At 31.4% G+C, this 27099-nt stretch overlaps 1 protein-coding gene across 11 annotated transcripts; it reads left to right on the forward strand.

Annotated features, from left to right (window-relative positions):
* Nucleotides 1–9: 9 nt before the first annotated feature.
* LOC148623851 (uncharacterized) lies at nucleotides 10–27031 on the forward strand. Of its 11 annotated transcripts, XM_088566069.1 has the most exons (28): nucleotides 10–193; nucleotides 2856–2941; nucleotides 3530–3641; nucleotides 4282–4417; nucleotides 4864–4941; nucleotides 5675–5729; nucleotides 6122–6220; nucleotides 7684–7739; nucleotides 8515–8578; nucleotides 9043–9152; nucleotides 10132–10213; nucleotides 10492–10564; nucleotides 10959–11022; nucleotides 11642–11752; nucleotides 12214–12234; nucleotides 12851–12922; nucleotides 14227–14334; nucleotides 14874–14927; nucleotides 15526–15661; nucleotides 16727–16858; nucleotides 17192–17330; nucleotides 20424–20503; nucleotides 20955–21107; nucleotides 21797–21899; nucleotides 22265–22308; nucleotides 22578–22740; nucleotides 24759–24782; nucleotides 26733–27031. In XM_088566069.1, the coding sequence occupies exons 1-28, from the start codon at nucleotides 133–135 to the stop codon at nucleotides 26984–26986; spliced, it is 2670 nt and encodes an 889-aa protein (XP_088422195.1). In that variant the 5' UTR covers nucleotides 10–132; the 3' UTR covers nucleotides 26987–27031. The 11 variants fall into 11 exon arrangements, with proteins under 11 accessions (XP_088422195.1, XP_088422199.1, XP_088422197.1 ...); XM_088566073.1 differs by lacking the exons at nucleotides 14227–14334; nucleotides 14874–14927 and adding an exon at nucleotides 13776–13862; XM_088566071.1 differs by lacking the exon at nucleotides 24759–24782.
* The last annotated feature ends 68 nt before the right edge of the window (nucleotides 27032–27099 follow it).

A 27099-nucleotide genomic window follows, 5' to 3' on the forward strand; every position in this document is an offset into this window, starting at 1 on the left:
GGAGACGATTTCATTGGCAACTGTTTGTTGAAAGATGGCGTCAAAGAAGTTAACGTTTTCTTAAGTTTACGCTTTTGTGATATTTTAAACGAATTTACCGTACAAATTTCAATTCAATTACACTTTGCAAAAATGACAACTAAAACTTTGATGCCAGAAGTGAATGCTGCTGTAGAAAAGTTACTAGAACTTGGTAAAATATTCATGTTTATAATATACGTGTAGGCCAAGGCTATACATACTGGCTTACTGCCCATATCAAGATAGCTAGTATAACGACAGTCTTCACGCTTAAATTTTTGGAGCACAGGCCCAATGGACCTGTACTTTCAAATTTTTATAGGCCCAAATGTAAATCTACAGGCCCAAAATTTGCAAGTAACTTTTATTTTAAAGCAATCTGAAATAAAACAAACATTTCTGTTTTTTTTTTTTTATTTTTTATTTTTTTTTTTTTTATTCTCTGCTATATGAAAACAGCATTGAGTCAATTTTATCTTCAGTATATTCCATTGCTAGACTCGTGTTGTTTAATAGCTTCAAGCTTGAAATTATTTGGTCCCTTTGTAAATACAGAGTCACAGAGTCACAGTTGTTTGCTTTGCACAATACATTGTATTTTCATCTTTATTGTAGACAAGCCATTCTCATGTGCACTCCACTTAACTTGGAATATCCTTCGACGTTTTTCTTCATACTCTTTTTTATAATTTTTCTTTTCTTCTTCTGTCTTATTTACTTTAAGTTTTTTACCCAGTTTAGTGCCTTCTACAAACGGTAGAAAGCTCATTTTCACATGTGGTAGCGTCTGTTTTTTTCTATGGATATACATACTAATTTATCATTATTTCAAACATTTATGTGATCACACTTAATTACAACTGGTTCTTGGTTTGTAACATTCATTTCTACGTCACATATATCTAGACATATGAACAGTTCATGTAGCATAAACAACTTCACGAACTTGGCACAAAGATAAAAATAAAATGTATTTACTTGGATAAAATAGTTTATAGACTTTTGCTGAGAAGCTAAAGGAAAAAAGCAAAATCAACACCTAATTTGTCACACGTGCCCAGCGGGCATGTACTCATGGACAATTGACAGGCCCGAGTTGTATTTTACATGCCTCATGCATTGGACTACCACCTAAATTCGAAGACTGTAACAAGCTGTCTATGCTTGCATACTTGCATATTTTGATAAGCATTTTTCTTTGAACTTAAAACTATTTCCACTTCACAAGTATGAATTACTTCAGCTTCGATAAATCAAATATTTTAATTTGAGTCTACTGCTGTTCCTTTACTCCAATTGGACATTAATCCAAGTCTGTTGTGTAGTAGAGTTACATTACTTTGCACTTCATTTTAAACAGTTCTTTCAATTTCAAAACAGAAAATGGCTGTTAAGTTTTTTGATTGGAGTAGGAAGTGTAATATTAAGGTAGTGACTAGGATTACACATATTAGAAACAATTCAAAAAGATTAAAGATATCCACTGTCACAGGTCAAACATACAGGATTAAATGTGTGATGATCCCTTATTTTAAACACATTACCAGTAACAATACATGAATTCACACTTGTCAATTTGCTCCAAAGGACCAAAGATTTGTCTCTGTATAACCTTTTGAAGTCAGAGAAACAATGTTATTTACATTGTGATGTCATTAATGGAGAATTCAGTATGAAAATCAATAGTGCCAATTGTCACACATTCCACACGAGGCTTGCACATTTTGAGCTGATTAGGCAGCAGTTTCCTTTGATCTGTTGTTTGTTGACATGATTTTTGAAACTTGTCAAGTCTCACACATTAGTGTCTTGAAAGTTTGGCATCTACAAATGTTTAAATATTTGTATGTCTATAATAGAGAACACAGCAAAGCATTGGGAACTTGTGAGCTCTATTTTTATTACATTTATCTTTATCTCCCTGTCAGAAGATTTTCCAATGTGATGTTCCCCTCATGTTAAAGAAAGAGGTCTTATTAAAATGTGATTTTATCATTTTCATTGTAGAGTATGGAGTAACTTTGCTAGAAATGTTAGTAAAAACCACTGCATGGATTTTGATAAAATAATTGACCAATATTCTCCTGTGAATTGAAACACCTGTCCCAAGCTAGGAACTTGTTCTGTGGTTATTCTTTGTTTATTTATGTATCTTTTTGTTCATATTTTCTGTATTTTTTATGTTAACTGTTGTAAAGTGCCATTTAACTTTGGGAACAGAAGGGATTGTTTGATCAGTGGGAGTTTTATTCTGTATTTTATTTTGGTTGGAAACTTTCTTATAAGCATTTCCCTCAGCTCCTCTGCTTCACTAAAGATGAATGATTGACTTTATTTCCATAGCTTTCTATAGGTTTGAACATCTAAAGTATGTAAATTTAGCTCTTACAAAACAAGTCTTAGACAACCACATGTATATTTATTTTATCAAGTTGAAGGAAAAATGCCTACCTATTTTATAATAGTAATTCCAATCTTATTTACAGATATGATATTTGGATGTTCTGATGGGTCCACCATCTGTAAATGTTGAATGGCTAATTGTTTTTTTTGTTTGTTTTTTTTTAAATAACATAATCCTGTTTCTGATTAAAACAGAATTTTGTTCTTACATCTGATGCTCTGTGTCTGTTTTTTTAGGACTTAAAAACTATCAGTCCTTCCAGATAGAATTAATTATTAATGTTCAGGATAGTTTTCTTTTAAAGATGGTTCTAAATAGTCTAGAATAGCAAATGTCTTTAATAAATGGTTATATTGTCATGATTGTTATATGTAAAAGTTTACATTGTCAGTGATATTTATCATATGAATATTTTATATATTGCATTTAGCTGATCGTATGAAGTATGAAGAATTTGGTTTCCATGACAAAGATGTTTGTAATATTGATAGAATAATTGATGCCATTCATGAATTGGTGTGTATGAATTATACATTAAATTTTACTTATATTTAAGCCTAAAAGATTGTATCACTGAAGAGCAGTTATTTTCTAAATTAAACTACATTTGTATTAATTTTTATTAATTTCAAATATTATGATGCTCAATTAAAATCTTAAAAATTTGACCCAAGTTGACAGTAAAAATTTAATTGTGATAACTCTACAAATTATCCATAATGTTAACTTCTTTTGTGCTATTGGCTCAAATATCTTGAACATAAACTAATATTTACAACACTAGTCTAACCTCTTTAAAGAATTATTGGACTGATTCTTTGGTGGCTGCTTCCATGTAAAGTGGTAATAGCAACAATGAAAACTTAAATTTCATGGGTTTATTGAAAAATGAATACAGTACAGTATGTAGATACTTTAAAAAGCCACAGTCTATCACAGTTTCATTCTATATATAAAACTTCTTTAAGCGTCTGTTATATAAATAACCAAACTAAACGTAGGTGTGATATTAATGGTTGACAGCTTTACTGTCTTAGAACCTACACAACATGACATGTGTCAATGGTGAAAAAATACCATTTTGTCATATTAATTTTTGTATAGGAAAAAGAAAGAAGGACAGCACATGATCTTCTAGAAACAGAGACCATTCATGCCAGTATTTTAAGACATAAATTACAATTCTTACCAGGATCAATTAAACAAGAAATTAAAGGTACAGTATTGTAAGCAATCAGTACTAGAAGTATAATGACTTATGAGGGACCAAAATATGATTTATCATAGGTGTTCCAATGCACTATAAATTTGAAAATATGTTATTCATCACAAATTTATCGTAGAAAATTCCAAGTATCTGTGCATTCTATTTCCATGTATTGTCTGCATGTACTATCAGCAGTACAACTGCTGAATCACTATAGATCATCTTTTTTTTTTTTTTTTTTTTTTTTTTTTGGGGGGGGGGGGGTCGGGGTTTGGCCTGTGATGTAATGATTAGCACACTGGACTCTGGCTGACTAGGTGGTGTAGCTGTAAAGGAATGGGTTTATATCTCATATATATTACACACCATTATGTTCACATAAAGTTTAACAGATAAAAACGAAATCAAGCACTTACCAGAACCTAAGTTTGTATAGTGCATAATAATTTCTTAGCTTTTATAAATTCTTAATGTAAACATTCATGTGTATTATTTGACCTTTTTTGAACTTCCAGTGAGTCAAAAATTTTGATTTTTGGGGGTATTCAAATGTACACAAGGATTTTTAATTTGATTATCTACTTTATTGTTTTGTTTGATAGTATCAATAATATCGGTGTTGACAACATGATTTTGTTTTGTATTACAGATGCAGTATATTCAGCGAGACAAGATAATGCTGATGCATTAGACAATTCAAAGAAAAAATTGCAATCCATTAATAATAATATTAAATACCTGGAGGAGAGACAGCATGATTTGGAAAAAGATTATGCCACTTTGTTGTAAGATATACTTTCTTTTTAAAATGCTTATATCAGGCTACATACAGTGAATTTCTTGCCAGGCAACCTCTTACACTTTAGGTCAGACTAATTTATTTTGCCTGTGATTATGTGACTGTTTTGTGTTATGACTGACAAATTACTTCAAGTTGAACACATTTTTATACTATGAGTTGTATCTTAGAATGAAAATATCAAGTTTTGCTGTCAGTTGAGCATGCGTTGAGGCACTATTCTTAAAGACAAATTTACAGTCATGTCTTTAAATGGATGCTTTCCCTACCTTTTTATATGGAAAACTGACAGAGCAGGTCATCTACCTGACAAACCAAGCGCAAACCAAGGAGACAATAACAAATCAATGCGCAACATCATCTTTAGGAAACAAGAAGTTAATATCTGGTCAGTCTTTGATATTCTTAATACTCCAATATATCTTTTCATAGGCCAGAGAGAATTTCTGCACAAAAAGAACATGAAGATATTATTCAAGACCTCAATGAAAAGATGGCAGAAAAAGCTGGGTAAACATTTTTTTTCATTTGAGCTGTTATAATGTTGTGTATTTTAGCTGCTATGGTGTTTATTTCTAAGTCATATTTCTGTTAAACAATTCTTTTATAGAAAGTTAACTTAATTCTGTTGGATTGGTTTTAAGTGATGATTAAAAACATGTTGATCACACATGTATGTAGAATCAAACATTTATTAGGAACAGGAAGAATATTTTACCATTGAGACAGTTAAAGTTTCAATGCTTGATTAAGAATTTCAATGTTTTAATTATGAGATTGTAGAAATCAGGAGATTTTGTTTCTGCAATTGTTTAAATAGAATCTATAGAGCTAAATAACAATCTCATGATGACCCCTCCTTGCATTACCTCATATAGGGAGTTACTGTAATGATAACACTATGAAAAAGATTGATTGGGGTTTAATGCCCAAGCAGCAATATTTCAGGTATATTCACATGACTATGAAAAAGAAGTAACAACAACTAATGAAATTAGTGTCAATTACAATTCCTAATTTCTTTACTGGTGAATTTACTTTTGTAGTCATCAATTGCAAATGTTCAAACATAACTTAAACATGCAGACAATGCAATATGATGTCAGCAACCAAAACCAATTAGTACAAGAAAACACACATCGGGTAAAATCAAATGTCAGTAATGATTAGAGAAATCCTGAGGGCTACTTTTAATGTGTGAAGAGAACATTTTCTTACTGGACTGTACTATTTTGTACTTTAGACTACAGATAGTTTTGAATGAGACACGAGACAGAGTTAGACAGACTAACCAAACTGTATGTATATCATATGAAGCTTTTTGTAGTACAGATGTTTAAATGATAGATGATTATACTAATAAATATGGCTGTTAATAAGTACCATTATATAACCAGGGATGATTTTTTTTCATTTTTTAGTGGAATTCTGCTAATTAAAATCTGGATTTTACTGTTACAATTCTTTTTTTTTACTGTTTATGTATTTCCAAATTTACCAATTTCTGCTTTGTTTGATCTGTGTGTATTACATGTATAACTTTTGGTGTTTTTTTTTTTTTGCTTTTAAAGAATCCTTCAAATGAACAAATTCATGGATATTGATCTCAGTTTTGATTGTGATAAGTTGAATAAATGTATTAGATAAGTTTTTTAAAGATAGCTTTCAATCTTCATGCAATTCTTTACAGATTGTAGATTTGGAAGATGGAATCCTACAGTTGAAAGAAGACTTGATCCAAGAAAGAACAGAGGCAAGACAAGAGAAGAAAAAGCTAAAACAACTTGTAGTAAGTTAACTACTATTTTTGAAATATTTTCCTGATTTGCAAAATTTGATTATTATCTCTCACAGTCAAGGGTCCGGAAATTTTGACAGCCCATGTCGGACATTTTATCAAATTTCAGCAGATGTTTGTGTCAGTCTTTTAACTGCCGAGATCGAGAATAAACTTTAAAAACCCTTTTTGTAGTTATTTAAAGATAAATATTGGAATTTTTGTTATTCCATTACGTACTCTGTCTTTTACAAAATTTCTGAACGAGTGAACGAGTATGGTTTTGACCACACATGGACATTCTGACATGTAAACAAAACATCGTGTCTCTTGGACTTTTTCATCACATTGGCAAACAGCCGAAAACTTCCAAGTGATGAAAAAAATGTTGATTGTTTTAAAAATAAAATCGCGAATACATTTTGCATATTGATTTGAATGGGTTGTTGATTTCTGTATTAAAAAGTTTCAATCGATGAACTAATAATTACAAACTACGCCTGATTCGTAGTTTCAGCACCATGCGCCTTCATTACCACTGAAAGATCGGCGGGAAAATGATGGATTTGTCAATCTTTTTCTTATTTAAATCAAGTAATAAATGTATGAAAATTCTCCGAGTCACTTCAATTAATTCATATACGCAATGGTGCTGCACTTGTAGCGTTAATTTAATTATGCAACCAACTAATCAGTTACAGGTAAAATCGCAGTCACAGGTGGCTCCACATCGGCTTATTAATATTGATGTCTCCTGTCAAATAATTTCCAATTAACAATTAGGAGACAGGTAGACAAGATGTTTATACAGCAATAAAACCAAGCTGACTGTAATTTATAAGGGTTGACAATTTTTTTATGTCCGATATTAGAAAATGGTCGTTGGTCATTTGCCAAATTGTTGGTCAATAACCGGCATTTTTGACTGTTTCCGGATCCTTGCTCACAGTCTCATTTGATGAAAAGGTACTTTTTCATAACTCTCATTTTAATTTTTTCATTGCTTGAAAAACTTAAATCTGCAACATTAATGTTTTGTTGACAATCAAAATAGAATCAATTTTCCCTGAAGTTATTAAATTGTCAGGAAACATATCTTAGCAGAAAAATGAGTATTTCAACTTCAATCATAACCTTGTATTAAGAGAAGACAACTATACATAATGGCAAAACCCAAGAATGATGTCATCATTAATACAAAAGAGTGAGAACTTGTACTGATTGGTAAGATTGTAAAAATGAATGCTCAGGATTTAAATGTGAAAAGATTTACAGTTATCTTTAGAAAGTCAGTGATCTGGAGTTATCCAACTTCCTCAATCCTTTCAATTCAATTTATCACAATTTAACCCAAAACTTGCCATTTACCTCAACAAATAAACATGCAGACAAGCCTGTCATTTTTCTTCTGTCTAACTCTATTGTCCCCCTGAAATAGAACTGTTAAGATTGTTATATCCTTAATTTAATTACAGTCAGATACCAACACAAAGACAAAGACACAAAATGAAGAAAATGTGGTGAAAAAGAAGTAAGTTAAAGTATGGTTTCTATGAAAACAAATTTCAAGTGAAATGACTAATCAGTATCTGAAGTATTTTAGACTTGGTATTGAATTTGCTTTGACATCACATGTCACCCATGATGCTGAACCATGGCAACATAGCCAACAGAGCTTACAATCTCACATTTTACCGGACAAAAGTGATAGCAACCTTGAAATTCAAGGCTTCATTTGGGGCATCAGTGTCCCAAATATTTTCAATTAGTCATATATATTAAATAAACGTTTATATATTGGAAATAGTTTTGAACCATTAAAATGTTTGAAATATAAAACACAGCACATTTCACAGTTGACAAAATAAAATCTAAATCAGATTTGGTATTAACAAAATGAGAATATGCATTGGTTATCTTTTTTAAAGATAGTACTTTTTTATTAGCATTTTAGATTTTTGTGTGTGTTGATTTATTTTGCTTCCTGTTTTGCCAAATACAAACTTAAGAGGAGATTTAACATACCGGTACTTTCCATCTCAAGGGATTTCATATCTACATGATAGCATTTGAAAGTCACGACAAACACCAATACTTTATTTTTCTGTAAATAAGTTAATACCATAGAGTAGAGTTCAAGTGTGTACATGTTTGGTATTTCAGACTACTATAATAGAAATAAAAGTTGCTCAGCTAATTAAGCAAAAAGCAGGTTAATAGAGTAAGTCTTGTAGAACATTTTAGTTTTATAGCTAGGCGAAGAATTATTTTGCTTTTTATGAGCAATTTTTGTTTTTCTATGTCAGGGAATTAGATGAGATTAATGAGAAGTTGATGGATAGTGAGGGAAAGCTGGATGCAGTTAGAAGGGTATGTTACAATATAGTTAACACACTTTTTAGGGATTGAAATGTTTTTTGTATTGTGCAACAGAATATAATGTAAGTACTATATTACATATTCCAACATTTCTTGTTGTCTCATTTGATATACCTTTTAAAAGACAGAACAAATTGGCTATGTAATGTTGATATTTTTATACCAGGAACCCTAAAATGATAAATAAAGCTACAAAGAATAAAATTTAAGTATAAAACATCAGACCTTATTTCATTTACACCTTTGGGCTCTTTTTACCAAAGAGTTACAGTATTAAGTTTTAGTTCAACTCCCTATCATTTGATACTAGTAAATACTATAAATAGTTGTAAGTTCATCTGTAAAATGGACTTGTGCTTTTTTTAAACGACTTAAATGTGTACACATGCTACTTCGGACTTTAAAACTGTACAAGGTTACTAGCAGTTCTATGGTTTATTAACAATATAATTTAGAGCTTAGCTGTATATGAGGAATCCAAAGCTAAACTAGATGCTGAGGAAAGGATGATAAGTGAGCAATTAGCAGCTAAACTGAGACAAAATGAAGCCTTAAGAAGAAGAGGGTATGTTACACACATCCTAGTTTGTGAAACTACTGGCTTACAATAAGGGGTCTGGAAATGGTCAAAAATGCTGGTCATTGACTGACAAATTTTGCAAATGACCAACGACCATTTTCCGATATCACACATAAAAAATTGTCAACCCTTATAAATTACAGTCTGTGTGGTTTTATTAGTGTATAAGCTTCCTGTCTACCTGTCTCCTGATTTATTTGTAACTGATTAGTTGATAACATAATTAAATTAACGGTATACACATGCAACACCATTGCATATACAAATTACTATGAATTAATTGAAGTGACTTGGAGAATTTTCATACATTTATTACATGATTTTAATGAAGACAAATCCATCATTTTTAAGTAATCGATCGAATCTTTTTAACACAGATGTCAACAATCCATTAAAATCAATATACCAAATGTATTCGCGATTTTCTTTTATAAATAATCAACTTTTTTTTTCATCACTCTGAACTTTTCAGCTGTTTGGTGATGTGATGAAAAAGTCCTAGAGATACAATGTTTTGTTTGCATATTAGAACGTCCATGTGTGGTCGAAACCAAACTTGTTCACTCGTTCAGATATTTTGTAAAAGACAGAGGATGTGATAAAATAACACAAATTCCAATATTTATCTTTAAATAACTACAAAAAAGTTTTATTTTTAAAGTTTATTCTCGATCTGAGCTTGTGAAAGACTGACACAAACGTCTTCTGAAGTTTGATAAAATGGCTAACATTGGCTATCAGAATTTCCTGATCCTTGCTTACAATGTTGTAAACATTTTGTTCTTTTTTAATGAAGAATTCAGTTTCTTGGCTTTAATCTGTTGTTACATCATCAAAAAAATATTGACAATGTTACACTTAGTTCCTTATCTGATACAAGATATAGAAATAGATATTTACCTCAACTTTTAATGGATATGGTATAAGCAGTTATAATTCATTATTTTTTACCAAAATCTTTCAGAGTTGAAATAATTAATGAAGATATGAAGCTACAGAAGGAGTTTGAAGATTCTGAAAAACAGCTTTTAAAAAAGTTCAAAAAGGTCAGTTATGAAAAAAACTATTTACAAAGAAAATATCATTCTAAAAATATATGTTTTTTTAAAGTAAGTTTGAACAGAAACTTATAAGAAAAATGTGTTTTAGGCCTTGTTCGTAAGTACATGTACAAGTATATTAAACTGTAGAGCTAAGGGAAATTCCAAGGTTTTAAGAAAATTGATTTTAGTTCTTACTTTTCAAGGTAGAAGTAAAAGTAGAATATTCTAGCCTCTGTTTTTACTACAAGATGTCTATATATAGTGTCTGTTTATATTTTCAGTTAGAAAGTGAAACTGCAAAAGAGGAGGATAAAAACTATGAGCTTGAAGGTCAAATATTGGAACTACATATGGGTTAGTGGAACATTCACTTCAAATGTATTGAAATAAATCTATGGAATTGGAGAGTTGTAATTGGCATTTGCAACTCTACCTTCTATTCTTTGTGTTCATCAGCAAATGATTGAATAGTGATCAGGGGTCGGGAGTTGGAGGTAGGGTTTGGGAAGCAGGAATTTGGAAAAAGTAAATGGGTGTAAAACTGACAGAATTCAATTAGCTTTACCATTTCAGGAAGAGAAGTGCAAGTATAAGGATAGGGAAGGGAAAGAATTGGGGACTGCTACCCCTGTCCACCCCAATTGGGGACTGCTTCCTATGTCCATCTTCACAATGATACCCCTTAATTTTATACAGTAATGATCTATCAAAAAGTGGTGACAAAATTATGTTGATATGCTACTTACAGATCTAGAAGAAAAACAGCAACAAAGACAGGAAGATTTTGAAGAAGTTTCTGCTATGGATGAGGAGTAAGTTATTACATTTTACACTGCAGGTCCTGTTATATTACATTTTACACTGCACACTCTGTTATATTACATTTTACACTGCATGTTCTGTTATATTACATTTTACACTGTACATCCTGTTATATTACATTTACACTGTACGCCCTGTTATATTACATTTTACACTGCACGTCCTGTTATATTACATTTTACACTGCACGTCCTGTTATATTTTATTTGTCAAAATGTATTTATTTACAAGGGAAATACTGTCATTGACTGAATATAACTTTGTTGTGATGTCACCAATGTTACATTGTTTTGAAGAAGTCAGCATGTAGTCCACTTCAAATCAAAGTCATTGATTTTCTGGCTTTAGACACAATTTTTAGATAATTTTTTTTGTAGCAGAATAAAGACAGTAACAATAAATCAACTTTGTTATACTTGTTCAGCTAAAACTGATTAAAATGCTCTGTGCAACCTCAGTTGTTTCTGACTTAAGTATTTTTTTAAATTGTGGCACCTAGGCCAGGTTGACTTATTGAATTCAGATGATTGTTGCTGTGCTTATCAAATTTGTGTACTTTAAATGACTGTCTTATCAAGAATTTAATTAACTTTTTAATTTGATTTACAGGCTACAAAGTCAGAAAAGAGACCTTGGTAAGAAAGCCGAGGAAGTTGGTAGAATGCAGGCAGAAAATGTTGAGATGACAGAACAGATAGAAAGCCTAGCAGAATCTCACAAGTAATACTTTATCTCTATAAGTTCTTACCAAAATAGTAAAAGTATCAGTTAAGTTCTATAAATGTGAGTTAGACATACTTGACAGAAATGTATGCTTAGTTGCTAGAGTTGCATCATTTAAACCATTCCCTTTTATATGGCTGTTTCTATTTAAGCACCCGCAACCATCATTCAGAACATATGTTTGAAATAAGAAGCTTGCTGAATATTGCAGAATAGTAGGAGTACTACAGTTTAGAAAAGATGTGTGTTGGGGGGGAGGGGGGGGACTCGGACACTATCTCTCCTTCGACTCAGAGTATATAATATAAGATGTTAAGCTCTTATTAGCTCCTGTAAACAAAAACTAACATACTTATAAGTCAGTTGAAAAAACAAGAATTATCACCATTACCAACAAAATGAACAACATGTGGAGTGAGTATATCTTAAGGTACAAGATTTGTTGTTGACATTCTTAGGATGGGGTTAGCAGCAGAAGAGTGAGTTCTAGCTTTATCCTACAAGGTGGCATGCTGAAAAAAAAAACACTCCAGTTTTTTCTTGTAATAAAAGGAAAGCATGCATTAACAATCCTGGCCATTGTACTGATTCACTCAACCATTTGCATGGCACTGGCACATTTAAAGACAAAAGATTTTAGTGAATTTTCCATTTAATGGAATTTGATGAAACATTCACAGATTATTTATGCATGATGCCATTGTGCATCAGCTGTTTTTTTTTTTTCCATCTGATTGACTTTTTGGGTTTCCAGATATAAGCATGGACTTTTTAATTGGTTGATCAAGGAGGGATCATCTTCTAATCCACAACTACTCTAAACTGCTAAATGAAAATTTGTTAAACTTTCACAAATACTTTATCACTTAACTCCATCATATATGGTTTCTTGGGAGGAGAACAAAATTTTCTACATGTATTTTTTTTTTTTCAAATGTTATTTTTGTAAAATTGATTATTAGTAAAACTATGCATACATGTAATGTTTGTTTTAGTTAATTAACATCATGATTACCCATGTTTACCATATGCAGTTTTAACTGGTGTCCTGATGTCCTGGTCTTTCACTTACCAAATGATGTATTACCTTTTCAGAGCTGTGCTGGCACAGTTGAACCAACAGATTGAGGAATTCAGAGACCAGCTTCAGAAGGAGAGAAAAGAGAGGTAATATGAGGGAGGATTGTATAATTGTTTACCCTTATCTACATATTTATAAAGTAGGGGTGGCAAAAGATATGAGATTGAATACTTTGAGTACTTGAATACTTAAAAATATTGATTTTTGTTAGAAAGCAGTATTTTTTCTTATTATCTTTTATATACCAAGTTAAATTATGAGGATATCACTTGACATCTTAACAGAAGACATACTAACCATGACTGATATTCTTGGCTAATGTATCGATCCTCATATACTGACCATCATTTCTACTGATAACCTTTCAGAAAGCTATTATTATTTTTGTATTTATGTACCAAATGAGATGCATGTCAAGAAATGTAATCCAACTTGATGGGCACAGTTTGTAGTATATGTTCACCTGGAGTTTGTAATTTTGATTTTGAATGTTTTAAACGCGAATGATTATCTGAGTACTGAAATTGTACTTTAGTTCTTGGCCTTCTCAGCAAGTACTCAAGTATTTGTTGCCAACCCTATTATAGAAAAACAAGTTGGTCCTGCATGATGTTAATTGGTGTGTTCTATAAGCCTTTGATTTATGCATGGAAGTTGTGAATGATTTGTCTAATTCAGTTATTGAAATCTAGTTTATTGTTCATTTGAACCTGAAATAAAACTATCATGTAATAATGTCCCTTATTGATCACCTTATATGATGACTCTCACGTTGCATGTGACAAGTCTGTTAGACAAAAGTTTGGATGGTATAGTAAGTTTTAGACTAAGATGTCTTAAATGTTTGTGTTGTCACATTGGATAGCAATGCCAATTCCTTATACCCCTGAAAACTTATAAATTATTGTGTTCATACTTAATAAATGAATTATTGTATAGAGAGGAATTGCATGAGAGCTATAAGAAAAAGGAACAAGAGGAGATGAGCAAATATCAAGCCACTTTTTTAAAAAATGAAAACGATGGGTAAGAATGCAAGTCAGTTCCATAACCATCCATATTGTATAAAGGTTCATATTTATTTCTATACTCCATGTGTACTGGATTTATACCATTCTTTCCAAGTTTAGGATATGGATTCTATATACTACACAAACTTGGGTTGAATCTGTTATGTTTTTGGTCACACCTCTGCAACTATTTATCGTGGGAAAAAACACTTGGTTAAATGTATTCTCTGCATGTACACTGTTTTATATGTATCTATTAATAAACATGTTTTGTGTATTAGTGCATGCTGATAGTAATTTTAGGAACAGATAGATATCTATCAAAAATATTGTTTGGATTTATTTTTTTAACATTTTTTACTAATTTTGAATCAAATTAGTGAGACTATACAAAAACTAATAGACAAGAAACAAGAGGAGAAGAGGAAAGGAATACAAGAGCTTACTGTATTGTACACTCCACCGTCTCCTTCTCCCTCTCCCCCACGGTAAGGCTACAGGTGACGGGATCCAGGCTATCTAACATGTGATTTGAACTAAATTATTTTAAGATATTTATACATTTATATATAGATCCCATGCTTTTGTCAAGGTTATGCAGAAAAAAAGAAAGGGAAAGAAACAGTTTTTTTGATGTGATATTTAATTACAATTTTTTTAAAATTGTGATTGACATTTTGTTTGTGCTTTCTAACCATGTATTTTTGCCATTGATGTTATTGTATCATGATTGTCGGAATAAGGATTAAAATAGCATATCTGACTACATGTATATTGAAATGTTGGATTGAAATAACTAATGTTTAGTAATGAATCAAGATAACATGTAACTGTTGTGTATTTTATTACATTTAATTGGTAATTTATTCAGCATATTAGTTAAAAATGAAATTTAGTTTAAAAAAATATATAGTGATAAACTGTTGAAATAGATTTAATTAAAATATTGTTGGTTTCTAGTCAACATCAAGTCAAAAGTTCAGTTTGATACTATCAGATTTGATACAGTGTTTTATTGTTATCAAAGGGAAATTTTGGAGCAGAGAGCTAAAAAAGTGAAAGAAAAGAAGGAGATAAATGAGTAAGATGTTGGAAAAACTATGCATGTTGTGTGTGAGAGCTGTTAAGGCATAATCTTTAAAACTGTGATTATTTTTATGATGTGAGTTGTATGTGATAATATGTTTGGTTTTGAGTCTTACCTTCTACTTTAATGTGCAGTGTGTCTGTATTGTGCAGTGGAAGTTCATGCTGTATTATTTGGAAAAAACATTTTCTCTGAATGAAGAAGAATGTTTGAAGTTCTGGGTAAATTAGTAATACAAGCTGCCTGTTTGACGTATGTAAGAGTTATCTTATTAACATCATTGTGTGTAATTATGAGAATAATTCTCAGTAAATGCAGGTGCATGGAAGCTGAGGTACGATACTTTCACTGTTCTTTTTTATGTTTGTGTTCAGAAGATAGACACTGGATTATTATTTCTATACTGCTGTATTATGACTGAAATAGATGGTGTACTTGAAATTTGATGGACAGACTTTTATTTAACTGAAACTGCTTGTTGTATAAATGAATTTGAAGATCTTATTTTCTTATTTTTTAAGTATATATGATTTTTTTATGATTCCATTATGGTTTATTGCTCAATTTTACTTTTTTTCTGTTAAAACCATAGAATGAGTGTACAAGAGAAGAAAAACAATGTGTCTAAAGATATTGAAGAAATGAAAATGGAAAACCACACATTTCTTACCCAAATGAATACTCAGATACAGGATGGCAAGGCCAAGCACCTGGAACTCACTAATGAGGTGTGTATATACTCAGGTACAGGATGGCAAAGTCAGTGATCTGTAACTCACTATCGAGGTATGTATATACTTAGGTACAGGATAACATGGCCAAATATCAGCAACTCACTATTGAGGTTTGTATATACAGGATGGCAAAGCCAACTACATGGGAGTTACTATTGAGGTATGTGTATACTTAGATACAGGATACAGCCAAACATCTCTAGTCATTAATACTCAGAAACAAGATGGATATCGGAGCATCTGGAAGGCACTAATACTCGTACACATGATGCATAGCCTAACATCTGGAAGTCACTAATACTCATACGCATGATGCATAGCCTAATATCTTGAAGTCATTAATACTCATACACATGATGCATAGCCTAATATCTTGAAGTCATTAATACTCATACACATGATGCATAGCCTAACATCTTGAAGTCACCAATACTCATACATATGATGCATAGCCTAACATCTTGAAGTCATTTATACTCATACACATGATAGCCTAACATCTTGAAGTCATTTATACTCATACACATGATAGCCTAACATCTTGAAGTCATTTATACACATATACATGATGCATAGCCTAACATCTGGAAGTCATTACTATGTATTGATTTCAGAATGATCACAGATTAAAATTTAGAATGCAAACTGTACCTGTAGTATTTTTTTTTATTAGAAAATAGACTCTACTTATTGTGATTTTTTTAAGTCTTCCTAATTTTATTGTTATTTCCAATTTGTTATTTTGTTACAATTTTTCAAATGTAGATATTTGTATTTGTTTCATTTCCAGCAAAGAAAACAAGAACTTAGAGTCACTTACTTTTTGATGTGTTGTAAATTTAATATGATTATAGACTATGCCTATGATGGACGGAGATCAATGTCTTATTAAATGACAAAACAGCAATTTTCTACTTCCATTGCGACAAATTTTGTCACTGTCAGAATGTTTTTTAGCCATTCATAATTCTTGGTTTACATTCTACTTATATAGGACGTTGCTGACATTTCATCCATATAAAGAAAATGTTTTTTACCTTCATTTTAAATGTCTCACAGGGCACTTCATTGCAAAAGGAACTTAAGGATGATGAGAAAGAAATCACTAACTTGGAAGACGACTTAAAGAAAGTACAGGATGACTATCAGAACATGTATGATGCCATGCAGTATAAATGTTCTAAGATGGAGGTATTGCTTTTCAGTGAATTGATGTTAGAAAAAAAGCCAGTACCAGTACACAATGTAGTTGTCTTTTGGAAAAAAAAAACTTTTTTTTCAACAATAAAAAAAAACAAGTTCTCTAGTTATTAGTATAAGTTTTAATACAATGTAACTGTTCATCAATGATCTTAACCTAAAGCTGATGTCTTTTACTTGACAAAACTCTTGTGACTACTTTAGTGACTACAAGTTTTTCTGTCGTATAAGAAGACAACAAGTTCATTAACTTACTGTTTTCATCTCTCCTGATATAAGTCTTTATGACTGCAACACAAATGTGTTATTTATTTTTATTTATAGCAAGAAATTGTAGAAATGGAGCATGCCATTGGCAACAGAAAGCAGGAAATAGAGGACAAGACCCCAGCATTTGAAGAGCTAGAGAAGTTTTTTGAGAATCGCACTAATGAATATGATCAGCTAAAACGAAGCATAGCTAGTATGTTTGATACTGTTTCTGTTTCTATAGCAACTGTTACATAGGTTCAGATGGTAGGGTGTGCTGTGTGGTTTTTGTTTGATATATCATTTGAGCCATGTTGATGTCAAAATGGACTGACTCCTTGAAATAGTTACAGTATCACATACCAGCTATGGAATATCCTTATACATGTAGTTATTTAACCTCTGTGTGTCCTAATCTAATGTTGAACATAAGTGTGAAAGGTCAAAGGGCAGTTGATAGGGAAGGGTATAGAAAGCTAGAATACACATCATTGCTGGTTCTATATATTATTATCTAGTGTAATAGTTAGATTTGTCCAGTTATGCAATGACTTTATCTGAAAGTCTTCTTGTAAAATTGTTTCATTGATTCTAGATTTGGTGTCAGTGTTGTTCAGGGAAGGGTACACCTTCTTACATTAATTGCAAAAAATTTGCTTTTGTATATTAGTATAGTGCTATTGTTGTCGTCATCATAGACACTTGGTTTTTGTGAAATAACTTGAGTATCAGTTGGTTGATCTTTATAAATATTATAATTAGGTTTCAAATCACTAAAGAAAGGTTGATATAGATTTTGGGGGTTATGATTTCATAGAATTCAGCTATAAAACACCTGGGAATGTCAATGATATTGTTTCACAGTATTGTATTCCACAATGGTCAGATTTGGATTGATTTTAGGGGTAAAGACTCTAACTTTTCTGAAATTAGGGGCCATAGAAAGGGGCCAAGATATGCATATTCTGATGTCAAGACAATAACTTGTTTATTTTTTGTCCAATTTTGAGAAATTTTTTTATTGGATTTCATATGAAAATTCCTGCCTGCATTTGTCAGTCAAATTTCAGATATCTCTAACTATTTTGAGTTATAAGATACAGGTCAAATGGGCCACACCTCAAAAAATTGACTCTTTATTTCGAAATGTTTTTTTTTGTTTGGATTCCTTGAAAATCCCTGACTTCATTTGTCAATCAGATTTTAGATATCTCAAATGGTTTTTGAGTTGTAAGGGGTCAAAAGGACCACATGTGAAAAACATGATTTAATTGAATTTCAAACTGTGTTATGTTGTGTCTAAACCAGTTGTTGTGTCTGTAATAAATTGTAAGTTCCTATGCTAATAAGTGTCGAAAACTAATTTTGTGTCCAGATAAGCCCCAACTCTTTAGGGTTGACCACTTTTTCAAAAAAAAGGCATTGATAATTGACAACTACATATGAAAATCTCTACTGTTGGTAAATATAACAGAACATGTCTGTTGATTACCTGTAGTTCCTTAGCTGATATTAACACTATAACTATAGTAAAAGTATCTTCAATTTTTTTTGTAATCTTAACTCCTGGAAAATATATTCAGACTTGAGAGCAGTTTATAATATGATAATTTAATTAACTTTAATTTCACCTGGTTAACACATTCTAGTATTTTTCCTTTTCCCATGGTGATTGTATTGTTAGTCCACATTTCCCTTTCCAGGTAGTCTGAATGTCCTTTCATATTGTACTACAGTTTTCTTTTCAGGTGCAATCCTTTCATATTAGTCCACATTTCTCTGTTCAGGTGCAATGTCCTTTCATATTAGTCCACATTTCCCTTTTCAGATAGTCTGAAAGTCCTTTCATATTAGTCCACATTTCCCTTTCAGATAGTCTGAATGTCCTGTCATATTAGTCCACATTGACCTTTTCAGATATCCGAAATGTCCTTTCATATTAGTCCACTTTTCCTTTTTCGGGTAGTCTGAATGTCCTTTCATATTAGTCCACATTTCCCTTTTCAGGTAGTCTGAATGTCCTTTCATATCACATTTATACAAAGAACCAACAATAAAATATCATCATTCAAACCATTCAACAACATGGAGAAAACTATTCTCAAAATATTTCTTTATTTGACATTGACCCCCTTTTTTTAATTTTTATTGATTGTCTGTTAGTCCACTTGTCCTTTTGTCTATTACACTTACAGGGGAATCATTTTATTTCTGGAATTCATTATAGCACCTACCAATATTAGGGCTATTTGTGTAATTGTTGGAACAGAGAAATGCTTGTTATACTCAGTTTATAACTATCATTTAATGAATTTTAAAAATGTGCAGTTTTTTTCTGACATTTTTACTATGTTTTCTTAACCTAGTTTTATGAAACACAATCAACTGTCATAAATCCTTTTTCGATATTGAAATAATGTGTCTCCATCTAGATACAAGGCATATCATATGATTTATTCTACTTGATTGTTCAGAAATCATTCAGTGAGATTTAATCTTATAATTAATTTGTGACCATTCACCTCCACTTTTGTAGTTTTTATATGACTACAAAATTATAGTGATATCATGCTGTCAGTGTCATTGTTATTGTCGACCATCTGTAGTTAATTTGGTTTCCAGACAATAACTTGAGTAGAAGTGAATGTTCTTTATAAAATTATTCCACATAAGGTATTGATTTAGGGGTTTGTGATTTGACCTATTTAGGAATTAGCAGCCAGAAACAAGCATTTTCATCATGTCAAGACAAAAACTTTCCTATAAGTGAATGGATTCCTTTTAAATTGTACAACTAGGTGCCATACCACAGTAGGAAGGCTGAGATTAATTTTGGGATTCTGACTTGAACTGGATATAGCATTGTTGGGCCAAACTGGAGCCAGAAACAAGCATTTTCATCATGTTTAGACAATGACTTGACTATAAAGGAGTGGATCTCTTCGAAATCTGATCACAAACTGTCATACCTCCAAAGGAAGGCTAGGATTGATTTTAGGGGTGTGATTGGAACCATTTATGAATAAGGAGCCAAAAAGGGGCCCATTGATTTTCATCAAATTCTGATCCTGTGTCAAATATTTATTCACAATCAAAATTAAGAGCTGTATCAATGTTGGATGGTGTATCCATACCTGTCCCAACTGTTCAGTGTTTAACCTCTAGGGTTGTATCAAGCTGTGTCTTGCAAAGCATTTCATTAAATGAATAAACTAGGAATACTATGAGGATGTGGAATGAATGACAAAAATAATCTTTCATGAGCCTGATTTTTTTAAACCTACATTACATAGTCAAGTTTTTACAGAAATGAGACAGAAGAAATCACAATTAGAAGACAGTATTCATAAAGATGTAAAGAGAAAAGAACAAATGAAAGAACCAAGGGTTAGTGCTAATAAAACGAGAAATGTCTCGTTTGGCTGTTTTTTTCTGCAATTTTTCTAAACAATTGATAAACTGGTAAGCATTTCCATTATAAAAGAAGGTTAATAGGTATGGTATGCTTCAATTTATTTTCATGTGCAGTTTCAAAATTGAGCTTAAGTAGACAATTTATATATATGTTTTTAACATTCCACCTGAACATGGAATAATATTTACCCCAGTCCTTTTTGTTGCATAAGACCTACTAAAAAGTAACCCACTAGGGGTTGATGCTGTTGCATCTGTTATCTGTGAAATATATATTGATTAAAAGCTTTGAAGAAACTACTTTCAGGTTTTGTACACTAATGTGGTTTGTAATTGACTTGTCTGAATCATGGTTTTTACATTGGATTGAGCCAATATTGATCAGATGTTTTTTACCGACTGTTTGCCTATGATTACATTTCAGGAGAATATGAAAAAAGACTTGAAAAAGAAACGAGATGAAGCAATATTTCAATTAAAGAGGCATGGAGATGAAAGACAGAAGCTAGAAAAAGACATCTATATAGCAGGATGCAAACTTAGGGCTATTTTAGAAGAAAATCACAAGTTTGAAGACGTGAGGCTCTGAACTTACTGTATATTTTGAAACAAACGTTTGTCTCGATCATTTAGAATAGGAAGCAATATATGTATATATTTTGATGAAGTTGAAAATTGAAAGCTGACTCTTGTTAAGTATATTAAGAACTTATATACAACAGTAATTCATTACCAATATTAATTTGAACATCATTTTTACGACCATTCTATTCTCAAGTTTTCTTTCTTCTTATTTGTGGTGTGTTTCTTCTTTCATAAAATCCGAACATCAGTATTAATGGTTCATGTGCTTGATTAAAAGAATATGACAAGTCCATACAAAAAATACCTTTGTAATTCTGCCATCTTTGTTTCAAAGCACCAATTATAAATAATGTAATTTCTCATGACTTTGAAAATAAACATCTGGTAGAAACTATAAAGAATTTTAGACACAGAATTAGGCAGTTCATTAGGTTCTATTTTTATGTCAAGTTTGAATGGTCCAGACATTATTTGACCCCATATAGTAAGTAAAGTCTTTTGGATGTATTATTATTATTTTGATATTAGTATTTGTCACAAGGTCTGATATTGGATTAATATAAAGGGAATATAAAATCAAATGTCTTAAGGAACAAAATTGAACGAAACAAATATCTTTTTTGAAATGCAATCCCACTTATTTCAGCATTATTTGTATTGTTTTCAATTGATATATTGCAGGGCTGTGATAAATTGATGAAAGATATTGAAGATATTAAGCATCAGATGGTTGAGAATGAGAAGTTGAAGAATGTCCTCGGTTTACAGCTGGAAGAATCAAAAGGTTCAAAATTGTAACAGAAGTACAGTTCTGGAAAAAAAACATTCTTTTAAAAATAACTTTATCAATGAGGATATGAATGTTCAGATTTCTACAGACCAACTGTAGTTTGTTGACTTTCCAATATGAAATCTTCAGCTTCCCCCTCCAAAAAACTAGGTGACTGTGTGAAACATTTTTGTGTAGTAGAACATATGTTCCTTGGATTTTGTGCAAAAAGACTGCCCATGGTCACCAAAGAAAACAAAATAGTGTTAAAATTTGAAACTGCATACATCATTTCAGAATTAAAAATGCCATAATACAGTTTTCATTATGAAACATAATCCACAGAATTTATAATGACTTATTTGTTGCTTTTTTTGCAGAGCATTTAGTTGCCAGTTGGGCTGCTGACAATCTACTTCAAGAGGTGGGTTGATGAGTTGTTTTAAGCCTTCTTGCAGGGTTAACTTGTAATCAAAAATGTTAATGCTATCTGTGAAGTTTTTTTGGTTTTTTTTTAAGAATTACTATGTAAATTCAGTTAAGTGAAATGAAATTGTTTCAATAAATCCTTATTAATATAAATACATAGAGATTCCAGTCTTTATGGTTCCCATTTGTAAGAAAAAGAGGTAAATTTCTCAAGAGTTTCAGAAGTTTAAGAATCTAATAAAGAAGCTTTGTGTAACAATGCAGGATTTCGCTGAACAAGATAAAGAGGTATTACAGCTGTTTGGTAGTATACTTGATAAAACAGATGAAAGACGAGACAAAATAACAGAAATTAGTGGTCGGCTGGAAGATGAGTTATTAATGCTTGGTGGCTTCCTAGACAACCTGTCAACACGAAGACCTAAAGGTAAAAAAAAAACTGTCATCTATTTTGTCCCCTTTGATTGTTTAGCATCTTACGTTACTTGTTAAAACTAAGTTTGATTTGCCAAATGCTGTTTTAATTCCTGTGTGAAATTTCTAATCTGTCATTTGTTAGAGAACTATAGATCAAATTCTTATTTAACCAGATGTATTACCATTTTGCTTTACTATACAACTTTGGGAAGTATGTGTTCTGATTGCTTTTTTCTCATGTATTATTTTAGACATTATTTAAGTTAACAGCTTCCTCTGCACCTGTATATACCAAAGTGTGTCCTTTAGTTTGTATGCCTTCAGTGATATATCTGAAGAAATTGTGTGCATTTGGAAATACAGCTTTTTTTAATTGTAAAATATTTTAATTATATGCACCTTCATTTGGTGCCTTAATTTAAAACTTGTAAGTTACCAGCATCACCAACAGTGAAAACAGTGACAAGCAGCTGCTTTCTGTTGGTTTGTTATACATAGGAATACATATTTGTAATACCTGTAACTCAAGAAGTATTGAATCTACATTATTCAAACTGCACTCTGATGACATACATAATGAAGATGTGCACCTTTTTGATACATATTTTCATGCATTTTCAGCATGTTGTCATTCTTTGTCACTACATGTTGTGGATGGTGCATACTTTGTATTAATTGTAACTCAATAATTATCAAACCTTTAACAATATTATTTAAACACACTGTTTATATAAGTGTCAAAGATGTGCACTTCTTATATGGACAAACATGACAAATAATTAAAATTAATTTTTACTTGCTGTAATTAGTCATTTTGTCAGCAATGCATGCTATAATTTGTTATAGTCTTTATGCATATATTGAAGGTATGTGCAGACAAACATATGATGGTCACATGGTCTTGACATGCTATGGATATTGTTAACTTTTTTGTTTCAGGGATATTAAATTACATTCGTATAATTGAAAATAATTGCTAAGTTTAATGCTGTGTTTGAAAGATTTTTATCAAGCTGGAAGGAATGATGGCTGTCAATCAATTTTTAGTTCTGCTTGATTGAACGAGACTAATATTAAAGGTTCTGATTAATCAATTTTTAAAGATCAATTCCCTGCAAACCACTGGGACATAAATTTGAAATCTCTTAGGTTTGTTGACCCCAATGCTCTCTTTTTGTGCGGTTGCTTAAAGTTGCCATGGAAACCCAATGGACTATGTTGTCTGATAATTCTGAGCTAATAGTAACAAAGTTTGTCAACCAACATTGATGAACAGGAGTATTTTTTTACATTTGCATTCAATTTTAAATGTATGTTTATTTAAAAAAAAAAATTATGGTGAAAAGTGGTTGGTCCTCTGCTTACTTATATATTATGAAAAAATAACTTGTATGTTGGAGTACCCAGCTATGCAATAAGGCTCCCATGAACCTTGTGTTACATGTAATATAATAAGGTTCAATACAAACAGTACAAATTTAATTTCCAGGTACTTGACAAATGGATTTGTTAAAGCTCTCTTGTATGCCTCATTACAATCAATTACATTTTTGTCTTCACTGGGATTTATTGTATAAATTTGTGTGTGATTTTTGTCAAATGGTTGAGATATTCAAAATTGATAATTTTGCAATCTATCTCATTCTAGAACAATAATTCTATAGTAACTTCTGGTACTAGCATGGGACTTGAATGATTATTATTTAGTATTAAGTCATTAGGTAGAAATAAGGGAAAAAATCAGTACTAACTTACGGTAGGAAAATTTTGTAGAACAATAAATCATATAATGTTCTTTTGACTTGCATGAAAATTTGTCCTTAATCTGTTTGAATTCACAAAGCATAAGTAATGTGTTATTAAAACAAACTGACTGACCTACATATTCATTAAGTGTCATACCCTTTTCTATTGTAAAACTCTGGGTATGTATGTAACAAATTTTGATACCCGTTTGTTTACTTATTACAGTATCTTTATCCAGTAAGTAGGATTAAGTTGTAATCTTGTAGATTTGACATTTTGTAGGAAAGAAAAAGGTGACTGTAAAAGGTATTGGTCATTTTATTCACTGTGTTTATTGTTGCTAAAATTATGGTGCACAACTTATGCATGTGTTGATGTAAAAATTCTTTTTTTTTGGGGGGGATGGGGGGTGGGGGGGGGTTAAATCAGTAAAAAATTTCTACTATAAAAAAAAATTAAATACTTTTGCTCTTTTGATTATTTCCAAATTATTTATACCTTGAAAGGTTCTTATTCTTAGCTATGTTGAAATTGTATGATGCAAAAGTTAAAAGTCATAAAACATGCATATTGCATGAATATTTCTAGTTCACTGATTGATGATTAAATTTGTGCATCATGGTTTTCTTGTTCATTGTAGTACGTCCAGAATGCTTTATCAAGACGAGAACTATAGAACCTTCACGTAGGTCACTCAGCTATTGTCCAGGCACAAAATATTAATGTCCAATTATTATTACTGCATGAGAAGACAATATGATAACCAAACCTCTTTTTTTACAGAACCCTATCTTGATACCTGGGTTAAGGATTGTTTATAATGTATACATACAACTCCTTTTGGACCTTTCTCTTTTTGTTTTTGCTTGTCATTTTTTGCTGATGTAACTATCCATTTGCAGTCAACCCCATGTATATTTATAGGTATTGGGATTTAGTTTCTTTTCAACATAGTAGTATTTTTCTTTAAGTTGGAACTACCTTAATGGTTTTCATGAAAGCTCACAAGGTTTTTGTCATGATAGAAGCAAGATCAAATTGCAGTCATTTGTTTCTATTAATGGCCAGTTACTATCAAATATGAATACTTCAGTAAATGGCCGATTGTTAGAATCAAGTGTCTTATTGTCATTTATTTTATGCTGTTTTTAGCTCACCTGGCCAGAGGCCATGTGAGCTATTGCCATCACTTGGCGTCCATTGTCATCATTATCAATTTTTCAAAACTCTTCTCCTCTGACGCTACTTGACCAATTGGGACTAAACATGATATGAATGTTCCTTGGGGTATCCTGCATAGAACTGAAGTGGGGCTTTATGATCTGTTGAAAAATATGGCTGCCATTACTAAAAATAGAACATATATTTTTCGCATATTATATCTTCAAAACTTATAGGTTTAGCCAAATTCTTTCAATTGCTGAAATAATCCTTATGTTAAGGCCTACAAAAGTCTTCAGGGATAAAAGTTGTCAGATGACTTCTTGTAAGAGTTATTGCCCTTGAATGGTGAAAAATTGACATTTTTTTAACAGTTTTCAGCCAATATCATGAAAACTATGATAAAACCTTCAATTGCTGAAATGATCAATATGATAAGTCCTACCAAAATCTTCTTGAGTCAAAATTTTGGACATCTTGTTATATTTATTGTCCTTGAAAGGCAAAATTTAACCAGGTGAGCGATTCAGACTCCTGGGAGCCTCTTGTTTGTTTTGCATTATCATGCTAGTGCGGACAGATTTTTTCTTGGTAACAGGAAAATGTTTCATCAAGTTTTTTATCTTGTTTATGATGGTTAATGTTATGCTTGATAAAATTTTTCAAGATAGGTGTATAGTGAGATAAATAAATAATGCTCACTATCATGTATAGTTTGTTTAAGGTCAAAATAAGATACATGTACATATATTATTAAATGTCTTTGAGTTTTTGTGAAGATTACTTCGTCAACTATCGCCAAATAATTGTAATTGTAAACTAGAGGCTTATCTCATTTGTGTAATTCACAGCCTGTCAGTAGAGCATCACTCGATAACAAAACTGTGCTTAATGCAATTGGATCTGTAATAAGAGCTTTACATGTATAAAGATGTGTTCATATTTGAATTTTACAACAATGCATCAATAAATTTGAGTATAATGTTATGACCATACAATATGTGCACTTTTCAAATTTCCACCTTTACCAGCACTTCGGTTATAAGCACTTACAAGTCTGGATGATTTCTCAACCTTTATGCTTTGACTTTACAGATACACCAGTGTCGGGGGCTAAACATAAACTCAACATAGGATCTCGGTCTGTCAGTAGACAGAGTCGCCGAGATCCATTGGATCATCTAAGTAAAAGGCCTGAAACAAGTGAAGGACGATTCAGTGCATTAGAAGCTAGAGCCAGTGTAGAGGGAAGAGACACATTATCAAGTCCAACCAGTAGACCACCTACAGTTGCATCAGGAAAAGTTGTGACCATTTCAGATGTCAAAGACAGTCAATCATCAAAATAATATTTTAGTGTTATGTTTGTGAGGAATAAATCATTTTATATTTCATTTCTTTCTTAAATGAACATTAAACTTTTCCTGTCCACCTATCAGATCTAACCTCTAAAATACACTTG

The sequence above is a fragment of the Perna viridis genome, chromosome 2, assembly GCF_037379345.1.
Source record: "Perna viridis isolate PV_CMFRI_1.1 ecotype Kerala chromosome 2, ASM3737934v1, whole genome shotgun sequence".
NCBI classification, from domain to species: domain Eukaryota; kingdom Metazoa; phylum Mollusca; class Bivalvia; order Mytilida; family Mytilidae; genus Perna; species Perna viridis.